Raw genomic sequence first — 14,358 nt, 5'->3', positions numbered from 1 at the left:
ACTGAGGGGGTAGACTCAGGAACAATGTTAGGAAATATTTTTTCATGGAAAGAGTTGCAGATGTATGAAATGCGCTCTCCAAAGCAATAGTGAAGGCAAGAATGGGAATGAAGTTCCAAAGGATATGGGATAAACACAAAGGATCCCTAGTAGCTAAAGGATAGAAAAGAAGAAAAGAGGTAACATGCATGGAGTGACAAGTTATGACCTTAAAAAAAAAACAACAAAAAAAACTTGCTCGGCAGACTGGAAAGACCACTAGGGTCTTTTTCTGCTGTCATTTATTATGCTAACTAAACTTGGACAGGGGGTACAGGAGGCCAACCAGTTGAATAAATAGAAGGGGGGTCTGCAGTTCAGTTTGCTCATCCCTGGTCTCGGGGGGTGTTCTTCTTAGTTATTTAGGATAAAATTTGAAATTTACATTAGAGAGAGTTCAGTTCCAGATCACATGATGTACCTCTAAAGAGTCGACTTAGCATGCTTTTGGGAGCTGTTGAAGCACATACTGTACAGAAAATGCACAAGGTTGGCAGACCTGTGGGCCTATTTTGAAAAAAATCCCAAGGCTGATACTTTCCTACAATCTGCCCCTATCAACTACAGATATCACAAAAATGTTTAGTGTATGCTGATTGTAAGTAGTAACATTATTATATGAATAAACTATTTTATACAGTATGGTAGTTGTATTCTCATAGATGAGTTAATGTTATGTTCTAACTGTATAGAAAAAAATATTGTGAATTCAGTAAACATGTAAGAATATATATTCAAGCTGCCTTATCTATTTTTCCACCCTCCATGTGTCCCTCCACTGATATTACCGTAAAGAAAAGAGCCCTTCAGATTTGACTGCTTTGTATCTCCTAGTTCCTAGGTGCTCAGCGTACACTTTCTTGCTTGCACAGTGGAAAGGGGATACAAATTTCAGCATATCTGCTTTCTGGAGCTGATGTCATTGGACAGGGTTGACCCTAATGGAGTGCAGAGCTCAGGGCAAATATGCCCGAGTGGGGGAGGGATCCTTCCAGAGATTGGAGACTAAAGGGGAGAGACATTTCATCCGTTCCTCCTTGGTTGTGGGGCCAGTAGTGGGCCAAGAACCTGGAAATGTTAGGTTGAGGTCATGAACAGCCCCACTGGAGGATGGGGGAGAGAGAAAGAGGCAGCAGCATTGGGCAGCCAAGGAATCCTGAAGTAGCAACAGGAGTTTTATAGACAGTTTCTGGTACATCAGCTGTGTCCTACCGGCTGTCCAGATATTAGTGTGGGGCTCTCTGAAGTGCGGGCCTGCAGCAAATTGCCCCAGTTTGTCCGCACTCCCCTCCCCATTCACAAGGATAGCTGTCACTGAATATCAGTCTGGTATCATTGGATGGCTCTTCTATACCAGCCTCAGAAAAAACACACACCCTGGGCTCTAGATTCCATTCTCCCTGCAGCAACTGTGCACAAACAAAAAGATGACAAAATTTAGTTAAAAGAAAACCAACAAAGTAGTTGAACAGAGGTAGGGCTTGTTTTGCACTGCTGTTGTAGCTCACTAGTCTGAATTATAGATATTGCTGCAGTGTTATTCCAAACACAGTTCAAGGGGAGGCCAAGGAAAAAAATCACAAAAGGACTTTGATGGGCAAAATGCACCAGCAGCAAGGCAGTAAATGAAACATTATACTCTGCGGCCAGCTTAAATTTCAGTGGTACTTAATGGAGAATATAAAAGAAATAAAAGAAATGAAATAGACACACAGAAGAAAAGTTGGGAAGCTATTTTAATTTTGTAAAAGAAAATATTTATAATTGCTAAACAATGTAGTCTGTAAACATGCACAAATATGCCACAAAATTGCTACAGAATTTCACAAACTTTTGCTGCGGAATTTTTTAACACATTCCACAAACGTAACACCCGGTCTGCCACTGATAACATTATAGGTTATAATTTCCACCCAACTACACTAGGTTTTCTTTTAGTATCTTTGGTTCTGATGGACTGACTTCTCTCCGATGTTAGGAGTTGTAACCCAATGTCTGTGGTTCTTGCTAGGTGAAATCTGTTACCAAAACTGCGGCAGGTCTGGAGCTCTCCGTGATCTGCTCACCCCCTGGTCGGAAGCCTGCCTTCTCTACCATCCAGGACGTGGACTGCCTGCTGTGGGCAATTGGACGAGACCCTAACACAGATGGGCTCAACCTAGGCAATCTGGTAAGTCTGAGTTATTTATTTACCCCTTAAAGGCCCATTTCACCTCAATTCCCTTGTGTTAACATTTCTTGTTTGATCTGCTCCCTAGTAAAAGTGAGAAATGGGGTAGTGGGGAGAATTTTAAGATTTCCCTCTAATTTGTTCCACAGAAAATAGGCAAATCTTTACAGTACAGTGTTACCACTTTTATTTTCTTTTTTTCTTTTTTTTTAATTCTTTATTTATGCATTTTTAATATTGTTACAATCACAAAAAAAAAAAAATTATTTCAGGTATGGTACGTTAACTGGTACAATAAACAATTCAAATGAAGAAACAGGGAATAGATATTCTATTCCAATATACCAAATATACCAATGAGCCAGTTATCCTAAACAAAAGAGATTAAACAATTCCACAATATTTATTACCATATCCTTCTTTTAAACTTTTATCTTAATTCTGTAAAAGTAATCCCTAACTAATTTTGGAGGCAGGGAAAATTTTTGGAGAGATCTTTTAGAAATGTTACGAACCCGTAACCTTACAAAACAATAGCACTAACATAGAACTAACTGGGTTTATAACTTTAAGCTAACCCCGTATCGGCCGGGGAAGATGTATTGGGCCTACGGGCTTCTACAAACTGGCGAAGTTGATCAACCTGGAGGAAAATAAAGCATTCATCTCCTTTATTCAGAGTGCATCTACAGGGATAACGAAGCTTAAATGAAAAGCCTAACGAAACCACCTCTTGCCTTAAAGTAAGGAATTCTCTCCTCCTAATTTGGGTAACTTGAGCTAAATCAGGATAAATACAAACAGCCTGACCGTGAAATAATAAAGGAAATTTTCTGAAGTAATTTTTCGTAACTCCGTTTAAATCTTGGACAGTTATAAAAGCTACTAGCAATGGACTTCTTTCTATAACATCAGTATCGGAGTTTTCAAGAAAACTTGTCAGGTTTAATGGTAGTGCTGGAGCTGGAGTAGAGGTTAAATTCGAGGGTCTATTACTCATAAATTTACAAAAATTAATTGAAGGCATCTTTTCATCTGTATACCCTAGGCCCTCTCTAAACAGTCTCTTCAGAGTAGTAAATGGGATTTCCCCGGCTATCTTTGGAAAATTTAGTACACGTAAATTAAGATGTCTCATATTATTTTCCAAGGCTTCCAAACGCCTGGAACAGGCAATTTGTTCTCTGATCACAGCTGCATTTACAGTCTGAAGAATTTGGATTTTCTTTTCAGCTTCTTTAACTTTGTTCCTAAATTCTCCAGCTTGCGTCTGCACATCTGATATTCTCTGTTGGAAATTATAGTTTAGGGAGTCCATTTTATTTTCCAACCTCTTTATTGCATGGCCCTGGCCCGCCATCAAGTCCCACAGTGACTCTAGCGTCACTGCCTCCGGTCTAGGTGTTAGCTGCATGAACTCACCCTCAGCGTCGGGCAAGTTGTCAATCGGGAGCCCAGTCGGTAACAGCCCCTCTGCTACTCCTCCTCCGGGGCCAGTCACCCTCTCTGGGATCCTCCACGGCGCCTCTCCGACCGGGGCAATGCCCTCGCGAGTGGCTTCCTTTGCTCTCGGCGTCTGAAACGAGTCGCTCTCCACCCCCCCCCCCCCCCCGTCGCTCCTGCCGCGTCATCAGCCAGTGACTGGGGAGAAACTCGATCGGGGTCACGCTGCGCCGGGGGCGGCCTGGTGTCGGGGCTGAGGGACGCCTCATCCGCAGGGGCTCCTCGCTCTCTCCCGCAAGGGCTCACACCGAAATCCCCGGCTCCCTCAACCAAATCCAGTTGGCGCATAAACCGCGCGATGTCAAGTTGCCCCGGGGGAGGTAAGGATTCGGGTGGAAAAATCCTTACTTTTCCTTTCCTTTTTGATGGCACCACTTTTATTTTCTAATGTAGCTATGCGAGGAAGACCTCACTTCGAGCAAACTCTCAGGTGTTCCCCAAAATCCAGTACATACAATCAGACACATATATTCTAGAATACAGAGTCAGCATGAGATAGCAGTATATGTCTTAGATCATGATCAGTTATCAGGTCAGCATGACCTGTCCTAGTTATAATTAGCTATACAGCACAAATAAGAAAGGGACATGATTCATATTGACCAATCACAGTTTCACTTTTGCATTTTACTTCAACAACATATGATCTATATGTCTTTTGTCATTATTAGAAAAGGTTAGCATGGCCTAAGTTCTAATTATAATTCACCTTCAAGTGCAACACATTTTCTTACTGATGAGAAAGGATCACACATCAAAGCAGCACACTTGGCCTTAACCTGAGAGTGCTCCTTTTCAATCTGTGGCCCCGGTCTCTGGAATTCTCTGCCTCTAGCCATATGCCTCACCAGTGATCCCAAGTTATTTAAAAAGGTCCTCAAAACTCATCTCTTTGCTGAAGCATTTCCATTTTCTATTTTGCTCAGCTTCAGTATTGATTTTCATTTTGACATTTTGTTTTGTTTTTATTGTTTTTATGAATATTTTCACTGTACACTGCTCTGAACATTGGAGGGGCTGAAACAACAACAGTGCAATTGATCAGTAAATATTTCAATAGAACTATCCCAATCAGTAAACAGAATTCAAGTCTAAATTTTCTGGTGAACAGGGCTCCTGGGACAGTGTTTTGTAGCAGATACAGCACATGTCGTGTGTTAGCAGTGTTCCATGGCTGATCTTAAGAACATAAGAATTGCAATGCTGAGTTAGATCAAGGTCTATTCAGCCCAGCGTGCTGTCTCTGACAGTGGCCAGTCCAGGTCAAGTCAATCCCAAAGTAGTTACCCACTTCTAGGGATAGCAACGGAACTTGTCCAAACCTTTTTTTTTGTTTGTAATGATTTTTATTAAAGTTTTAGAAGAGGCATACAGCATTCAAAGATTAGAAAAGAAAACTTAGGTTCTTAACACCAAACAGTAAGAAACCAAAAGGGCCAGTTGTGAACCATAAACCATCAACAGTTCTGTACACTCTTATATAATATCAGCAGTATACCAAACAAAACAAAGCAAAACACCCCACCCTCACCCTCCCCAGCTCAATCCCCACCCTATCACCTTCCCTCCCCCCTCCCATGCCGCTCAGGTGTACATTCGTCCAAACATTCACTAGTCATCAACTAGGGTTAAGATATAAGGGATAAGCATGCAAACACTGGAATACTGTCCTCATAACACCAGGTAACAGAATATTAGTATGGATACTAGATGGGCAGCCAAGCCAACATACTCATGGAAGAAAGTACTTAACAACATCTAGATTAGTGGGTCAGGTCAGAGGCATTTAAAGGTAGCGACTGAAGAATGGGAGACCATACATTGCTGAATTTAGTTCGCTGGGCCTGTGAAGACAGTGGAAGCGATTTACGCTCTAAGAGATAAAGTTCCAACATGGCATCCTTCCATTCGAGTAGAGATGGGGGCGCAGATGAGATCCAATGACGTAGAATAATTTTAAGGGCCGTCAGCCGGCTTTTATGAAGTAGCAATGTCCTCGGCGCTTGCGTGGCCCCATGCGACGGACGAATTCCCAGCAAACAAAGGCTCGCTGTGAAGGGCTCTGAAAAAAGTTGGGAAATCATAGTCCAAAATTGTTGTATTATCACACAGTCCCACAAGCAATGTAACAAAGAGGCATTAAGTTGTGAACATTTTGGACACGCCCCTGATAAGGCAATCCCAGCAAGGAAGGCCCTCCTTGGCCAAAATAACATCCTGAGGGTAACCCTGAAGTGTAGTTCTCGCATGTACACACTAAGGACTGCCTTTTGTACAACCCGGGCACTTAGTAACAGGGCCTTGGTCGTAATTTCAGATCCCAAATCATTGGACCAGGCAGCAGAACTACTATCATATATAGCATAACGAAAAGACTCATGCAGATATCTATAATACATGGAAAGCTTCACCACTTTAAGTCCACTAATATGTATAAATCTCTGAAAAGGCCCATTGGTGATTGCCCTCTTACAGGATAGCACCGAATGCCAAATGTAACTACAAATTTGCAAGTAAGTAAGGTAGTCAGAGGAATCAAAGCCGAAATTAGCACAGCAGTAGGCAAAGGAGTGAACATGATTAGTCTGTAAATCCATGAATGGGAGCAAATCCACGATTCCTTTTTCACGTAATTTGGTCAGAGTTTTAACAGGTATACCCGCTGGCAGGTCTGGGTTATGCAGCAACGGCAAGCAATACGATACCTTCCATTCAAGATTCAAGAACTGTCTAAGAAATTTCCAACAGTTCCGCAATCCTCTTACAACTAGGCCTTGGGAAGCGCTCCGAGGAAGATCCTCCCCAGTAGAATGTAATAAATAAGCCAAATTTCTCGGAAGGTGGGCTGCTTGTTCCAACCGTAAAATTTCTGTTGAACCGCTATAACCCAGCCACTCCCGCAAAGTAGGCAGTAAACAAGCAATATTGTAGTATCTTAAATTCGCCGCTCCCAAACCACCCTCTGATTTAGGTGCGATTAACGTAGTAAAGGCAATCCTGGCCCTTTTATCATTCCAGAAAAAAGCACCCAAAAGCTTATATAAGAGACGTATGTCCTTTGATTTCAAATAAAAAGGAACCATCTGCAAGATGTATAGAAGTTTAGGGAGCAGAATCATATTTACCAAGGCTATTCTGCCTGAGAGAGATATAGGTAAGGGTTTCCAACTCTGTAGTTTTAATTGGAATGTGCGCCATAGGGGGATAATATTGCATCTGTACCAGTACATAGGGTCTTTATGTATTTTGATGCCCAGATACTTAATCGTGTCTTGGGCCCAAAGTAATGGGAAGTCTGGCCAACTGGGCTGAAGAGAGCCTGTAATATCTAGGGCTTCTGACTTAGTGAGATTGAGTTTCAGTCCCGAGAAAGTGCCAAAGGTCTGTATTGTCTCAAGTAAGAAAGGTAAAGTCTTCCGGGCATTAGAGAGCACCATTAGCATGTCATCCGCAAATAACATCATTTTTTGTTCAATAGGGCCTGTTTTAATACCTGTAATATAGGAAGATTGGCGAATTTTTCGAGTTAAAGGTTCCAGGGATAATATGTAGAGAAGAGGGGACAGAGGGCAACCTTGCCTCGTACCCCGCTCTAAAGTGAATAAAGGAGACGTGGAGCCGTTATTACAAATAAAAGCCTTGGGATCCCGGTATAGTAGTTGAACCGCTGCAAGAAATGACCCCGAAAAGCCAAATTTCTCCAGGGCAGCAAAGAGATAAGGCCAAGCCACCCGATCAAACGCTTTTTCAGCGTCAAAGCTGACCAACAAAGGATCCACCAAGTCCTTACGATGACAGCTCTCTAAAGCGATCAATAGGCGACGAATGTTCACCACCGGGCGTCTACCAAATACAAAGCCCGTCTGTTCTGGGGAGATAAGGTCGGGCAACACAAACTTTAATCTGTTCGCTAAAATTTTGGCATATACCTTAATATCCTGATTGAGTAAGGAAATGGGGCGGTATGACCCTGGTTCTGCCGGATCTTTCCCAGGTTTAGGCAGTATCGTGATAGCTGCCACTTTCATTGTATCAGGTAATACCCCACTAGAGATCATATGGTTGAAGAGTGTAGTCAAGGACGGTACAATATGCCCGCTAAGGGATTTGTAGAACAAGGAAGTCAGTCCGTCTGGCCCTGGTGATTTATGTAAATGGAGATCTGATATGACTTTCGCTATCTCCAAAGACGTAATGGGTCTGTTAAGAGAGTCCCGTTGTAAATCAGAAAGTACAGGCAACTGTAAATTCTGGAAAAAAGAAGTCTGATTTATGGGGTTCGGAGGTTCTGAGGCATACAGATGCTTATAAAAGTTTTGAAACACCAGCCCTATTTCAGACGTGGTGACAGCATGTGAGCCATTTGGTTTCTTAATATGAGAGATAAATTTAGAAGGGGTTTTTGTTTTGGACAAGCGAGATAATAGCTTGCCTGGCTTATTACCATGTAAAAATAATTTGTGTTTAAAGGAGAATAAATTTCCAGTGGCCTTTTGGTGTAATAAATCATTCAAAACCACCTGAGTTTGCCTAAATCTGGCTTCCCAAAGAGCAGTATTCTCCCTGTTCCACTGAGCCTTGTAATATTTCAGCTTCCGCTCCAAAGTTAATATTTGAGCATTCTGCTGTTTCTTTTTTCTAATGGTGTATTGAAGAACGTCACCTCGGAGAACAGCCTTGGCAGTTTCCCAGAAAAGGACTGGATTCTCCATGTGTTGCCCATTAAACTCAATATACTGCTCCCACTTCCCAATCAGAAATGCTTTAAAGGCTGTGTCTGTAGCAAGCCACTCCGGCATACGCCATTGAAACAAGGAAGGTACATTAGTGGATTCCCCCAGAGTGCAGAGTACAGGGCAGTGATCTGATATAACTAAGGTCCCGATCGCTGCAGTCTCAACTGTAGAGAACAGGGACTCCGAGATTAATATGTAGTCAATTCTTGATTTAGTCGGGTGGGCCCTAGCATAGTGGGTATAATCCCTTTCAGAAGGGTGGAGTGCCCGCCACACATCAACAAGCTGTAAGGTACGACATAAAAAGGAGATACCCTTTCCCTTGCCTAAAGGAGACGTAGGACTTATTGAACATTTATCCCAAAGGGGGTCCGCTAAACAATTGAAGTCCCCAGCTAGGATAACAGAAGCCGAACCCGCCTCTGAAACCCGGGCTACCAACTGAGCAAAAAACCCATGATCATACTTATTGGGGCCATAAATGGATGCCAGTAAAATAGGGGCACCATACAAGACACCCTTAATAATTATATACCGTCCCTCCGTATCTGACCATTGCGCTTCCAGTTGGAAAGGAATAGAACCTTTAATCAATATGGCAACACCATTTCGTTTACTGGTCCCTGAAGAAAAGAAAACCTGAGTGTACCCCTTTTTATTTTTCAGCTTATTATGTTCACTGTCTGTCATATGTGTCTCCTGTAAGAAAATGACATCCCCCTTATCTTCATGACATCTGGCTAATACTTTCTCCCTTTTGACCGGTGTGCCCAAACCTGCAACATTCCAGCTCAGATAATTCACCTTAGGTGCCATGTCATTAGATCATGAAGACAAGGCAGAGGAAAGCATGTTATACACTTAGACTCAGACAATGCAGTAAAATCAGTGCTACCCAATGGAACACAGCCCCAGAACATGAAAACAAAGTAAAGGAACAATGCAGGAACCCAAAAATTACAAAACAGTATCCCCTGCACCCGCTGCCATTTGGACAGAACTTTCCCCTGAGCTCCCTTTCCCTCCACCCACCCTCCCCGTGCCCATCCCCTCCTCCCCCCCCACCATTCATTCCCCATCTCTGCAAGCTCTCAGTAATGAGAGTAGGAGCCAAACCATGTGTTCAGGTGACCACCTCTTAATCATAAAGCAGCTAGAGTCAAAAATCCGCAATCGATCCAGACTTATCAAAAAGGAAGTATCCCCTTTAGACAGTTAGCCCAAAGTACCAAAAATAAAGTTGTCAAATCGATGTAGAGAGGGAGTCCCGATGCAATCATCGGAGATATAGTGGAAAAAATACAGGAAAGTAAACTGCCACTGCATCAGAGTCTCCGCATCATGAATAACCGGGGCAGTACTCCCCGGAAACGTACCAGGGGAACTAACTCAAACTTAGAACTCCTCTGCAAATTTGAACTGACCCGATCCATGCCAGAGAATTAACAAAATAACCTGCAAGCATCAGCACACGTCGCCTAAAAATCGGCGTCTTCTATAGCTCAAGACGAAGCTGTCGCTCCGGCGTCTTCTCGGGTCAGGAGGTGAGCTGACTGAAGATACTTTTGTGCTTCGGGAACAGATTCAAAGGCCTGTGTCTGCCCTTCGTGCCAAATGCGTAATTTAGCAGGGTACTGTAGTGCGAACCGCACTTGTTTAACCGCAAGCTGTGAGCACACAGGGCCAAATTCCTTTCTTTTTGCTGCGACCCTCGCCGAAAAGTCTTGAAATATGCGAACTGGCTCATTTTGAAATTTAAGAAGTGAAATCTTCCTGGACGCGTGCCAAATCTTCTGCCGGTCCGCAAAATCCAAAATACGAGCTATCACCACTCGAGCGCGCTGATTCGGGCCAGCTTTATTTCCCAGGCGATGAGCCCGCTCTATTTTTAATGAAGCCAGCTGCTCCGGGATGCTAAGCGCTGATGGAAGCCACTGGGTAAGTTGATCCGCCAGATCCAAATCCGGTATAGATTCTGGGATCCCAATGAAGCGCAAATTATTTCGCCTCGAACGGTTTTCCATGTCCTCGATGCGATCTTCTTGTGTCTGGATCTGTTTCTCCATTTTGAGAATTTTACCCACCGTGGCTAACGCTTCGTCTTCAACAACTCCCACTCGGAGCTCTAATGTTTCCACTCGAGGGGGAAGTTCCGCCAGCGCGGATTGTAGCGTAGACAATTGTTCAGAGATCTTGTCCAATTTATGAGCCAGGGCCGCAGTAACCGCGTTGGTTAAAGCCAATATCGCTTCTTCATCTGCTAGGCCTGCGGTCGGTTTTTCCCCTGCGGCGGCCATTTTGTCATCTCCCAGCTTAGCTTTTTCTTTGTCTTTTTTCACCAACTTGGGAGGCATGGTGGCCGGCGATTTGCTCATGTACCGATCGATATTCATAGGCAGACGACACAGATGTTCTGAGGAGCCTTAAAAGCTGCGGATGCCGTAGATTTAATAGGGATCTCGAGGTGGTCACCTGGAGCTGGGGCAGACACGTCTATCCCAGATCACCACATCACGTGACTGTCCAAACCTTTTTAAACACCACTGTGCTTATTACCTTGACCTCCATCCTCTGGCAACAGGTTCTACAGCTTGATTGTGCGCTGCATGAAAAAATGCTTTCTATGATTTGTTTTAAAACTATTCATTGTTAGTTTCCTGGATGTTCCCTTGTTTTAGTATTATTTTAAAGGGTAAATAATCATCCTTTATTTACCTGTTTTACCCCACTCATAATTTTATAAACTTCTATTATCCTCTCAGCTGTCTTTTCCAAGCTGAAGAAACACAACCTGTGTAGCCTCTTATCATAAAGGAAAGGGAATGGTTCCCCTATCATTTTTGTTGCTCTCTTCTGCACCTTTTCTTGTTTGTTTTTTTTTTTTAGATGCAACCAGAAGTGTTCCCAGTATTCAAGGTGTGGTTGCACCATGGCTCGCTATAGAGGCAATAAGATATTTTCCACGTTATTCTCCATTCCTTTTCGGATCATTTCTAACATTCTATTTATTTTATTGACTGCCACCGCACGCTGAACTGAGATTTTCAATGTTTTGACCACAAGGACTCCAAGGTCCTTTTCCTGGGTAATGACTCCAATATAGAACCCAGCATTGTGTACCTATAGTTAGGATTATTGTTCCCTATATACATCACTTTGCACTTTTCCCTCATTAAATTTCATCTGCCATTTAGAAGCCTAGTGCAAAGTGATGCACTTAGGGAAAATAGTCATAATGAAAACAAATGTATCTGAATTGCAACTACATAGTGACATCAAGGATTGTCAAAGAGGCCTTTCTATTGATTCTGTATGATGGGAGAATGAGGTAAGGGCTGTGTATCAAATGGTATTGCCACAAAGCTTAGCAGAATATGCTGTGCTCAAGCGGTGAGTGGCTTGGTAATTGCCAGAGGTAACCACAAGTAGACTCTGTCTGTGGCTTAAGTGCCCTTTTATTTACAGTGAAAAAACAAAAATGGCAGCAGACCTTTATTTCAGGTATTCCAAAACAGGTAGTGCAAACAGAAATCAAATATTGCAAGTAGTTCACTTTAACCTCAGGCAACCCACAGTCTTTCAATAGCACAGTCTTTAAACAGAGTTTCTACCAACCTTAGACATAACAGGTCTTAGCATATACTGGGACTCCATCTGCTTCCCGAAGCCCATCTAACCCTTCTAAGGGTTAGATGGACTGAAGTCTTATTCTCTGGGGGAAGAGCTCCTCCCAGGTGGAATAGCTGTGCCTGGTCCTTTATGTTCAAACGGTTTTTTATTATTTGCCTTAAAATAACACAAGGTAATACAATATCAGTCCGGAGGACAACGTGTTCCTGAGTCATCCCCGGGTATACAAGATGTAATGAACAACATATGAATACAATAACATACAACTGTCCCAGCCCCCCCCCCCACCCACTCCTCAAGGAAACTAACTGACATATGTCCAGCGAATCGCTACCACGTCAGATCAATAGGAGAATAAAGGAAGTCCATAGAAGGTCACACAGACTCGTTTATCACTCATTAATTATCAAACTTCGTACCCGCTGTGGAAGAGTCTGTAGATATAAGTCCCAAACAGCCATGAATTTCTTCTTCTGGCTAGGAGAAAATCTCGCGGAGGAGGCTTCCATCTGCATCATGTGGTGTAGACCATTACGCCAGGCCCAATACGAGGGGCTAGTAGGATCTCTCCAAGAGGCAAGTATAATCTTTTTCGCCACTAGGCATGCTTTCTGAATAAATAATCGGGATCCCAAAACTCTCACCCGCAGGGGCGAAATGCAGCCAAATAATAGCCAGTAATAAGAGTGGGGGATATGTATATCTATTACAAGCTCTAGATAATGTACCACCTTTTGCCAGAAAGATTGTATCTTTGGACGGGCCCAAAACGCATGAGACAAGGACCCCCAGTGCAATCCACATCGTGGGCAATTTGGCGTAGATGCTATTTTGGCATTAAATGCATCTTGGGCCGATATATACCCACGACGAAGGAATTTATACTGCATTTCGCGGTAATACATATTAGCTGAGAGTTGTGAGATACGCCGAAAAGCTGCATTAATAATGGCCGGAGTTAGCAGAAACACCCCCTCCCGGTTCCACCGCTCCACCAGAATAACGCTTGTATCCAGAAATGTCAATTGTTTAAGCAGCCTATAATGTAATGAAAGAGATGGAGGTGGAACTTGTTTCAATGCTAGATTCGTTACAGTCTTCTGAAAGGTCGACACTTGCCAAGAGTCATGCGGCAGGGACGCAATACAATGATGAAGTTGTAAATATGGGAACACCTCTTTATCAGAGATACCATAAACTACCTGTACCTCCTTAAATTGCATTAATTGGCCATCTGTATTAAACACATGACCCAAGTGTGTAATGCCCAACCTACCCCAACTTTGAAAATACTTTGTTTGCGAACCCGGAGTGAATTCCGGGTTCCCTTGAATCGGCAAAAGAAAAATGCAGATGCGATCCTGCTTAGACAAACGCATACATTTAAACCATGTTTGGCGCAAAGGCTTAAAAAGAACATTGTTTACTAGAAATGGATTTAACAAGAGCTTTAGCTTGTAGGACATACGTAAGAGCATAAGGATTCGCCAAGGCTTTGTCCACAACCAAATGTAGAAAATTTGAGGAATCCAATATCCAGTCCCTAACTAATCTAAGATTACAGGCTAAATTATAAAGCGTAAGATCCGGTACTCCCATTCCACCCCCTCCCCCAAGGCATACGCAACCATCCCAGTGGGATCCTAACCTTCCCGTTACACCAGAAAAAACGCCGCTGGTACTTATCAAGTTGTAACCGTTCCTCCCGACGCAAAAGGAGGGGCAGAGTTTGAAAAAGATATAGCCACCGAGGTAAAATCATCATTTTAAACAACTGCACCCTGCCTCCCAATGAGAGTGGGAAGGCAGTCCATGTCTGCAGACAATCCCGAGTCTTTTGTAATAAAGGATACACATTTAGAGCATATAACCTCGTCAAGTCCCGAGAAAGAACCAGCCCCAAGAACGTAAACGAGTCTCCTGTCCACTGTAAGGGAAAATCCTCACCCCACTCCTGTTGTAACGCTACCGGACAAGCTAGGGCCTTTGATTTCCCCAGATTAAGACGTAAACCTGAAAACGACCCAAACACCCAGATCAGTGGTAAAAGACATCGTAAAGAAGAAACCGGATCTGTAAGGAAGATCAAGATATCATCTGCAAACGCCGCGTATTTAAATAGAGTGGAACAAAACCTAACACCCCGTATTTCCTTAGTTAGTTGTATCGCTAAGAGCAAAGGCTCCAAGTGTAGGATAAATAATAGGGGGGAGAGCGGACAACCTTGTCGCGTACCACGAGAAATAGAGAAGGCTTCAGAATGTGAACCATTAGCGAGTA

General features: G+C 43.1%; 1 protein-coding gene across 3 annotated transcripts in view; it reads left to right on the top strand.

Annotated features, from left to right (window-relative positions):
- The window catches only part of GSR (glutathione-disulfide reductase), a 136,695-nt gene that overhangs the window by 91,676 nt on the left and 30,661 nt on the right, over positions 1–14,358 (top strand). For all 3 annotated transcript variants that reach the window (XM_029601607.1, XM_029601618.1, XM_029601598.1), the window contains one exon: positions 2,051–2,209. In XM_029601607.1, coding sequence (XP_029457467.1) covers positions 2,051–2,209 — 159 coding nt within the window. The remainder of the gene's footprint in view (positions 1–2,050; positions 2,210–14,358) is intronic.

Source organism: Rhinatrema bivittatum, chromosome 1 (assembly GCF_901001135.1).
Source record: "Rhinatrema bivittatum chromosome 1, aRhiBiv1.1, whole genome shotgun sequence".
NCBI classification, from domain to species: Eukaryota; Metazoa; Chordata; class Amphibia; order Gymnophiona; family Rhinatrematidae; genus Rhinatrema; species Rhinatrema bivittatum.
Note: the sequence above shows the minus strand (reverse complement) of the source record. Positions and strands in the feature narration are given on the sequence as shown.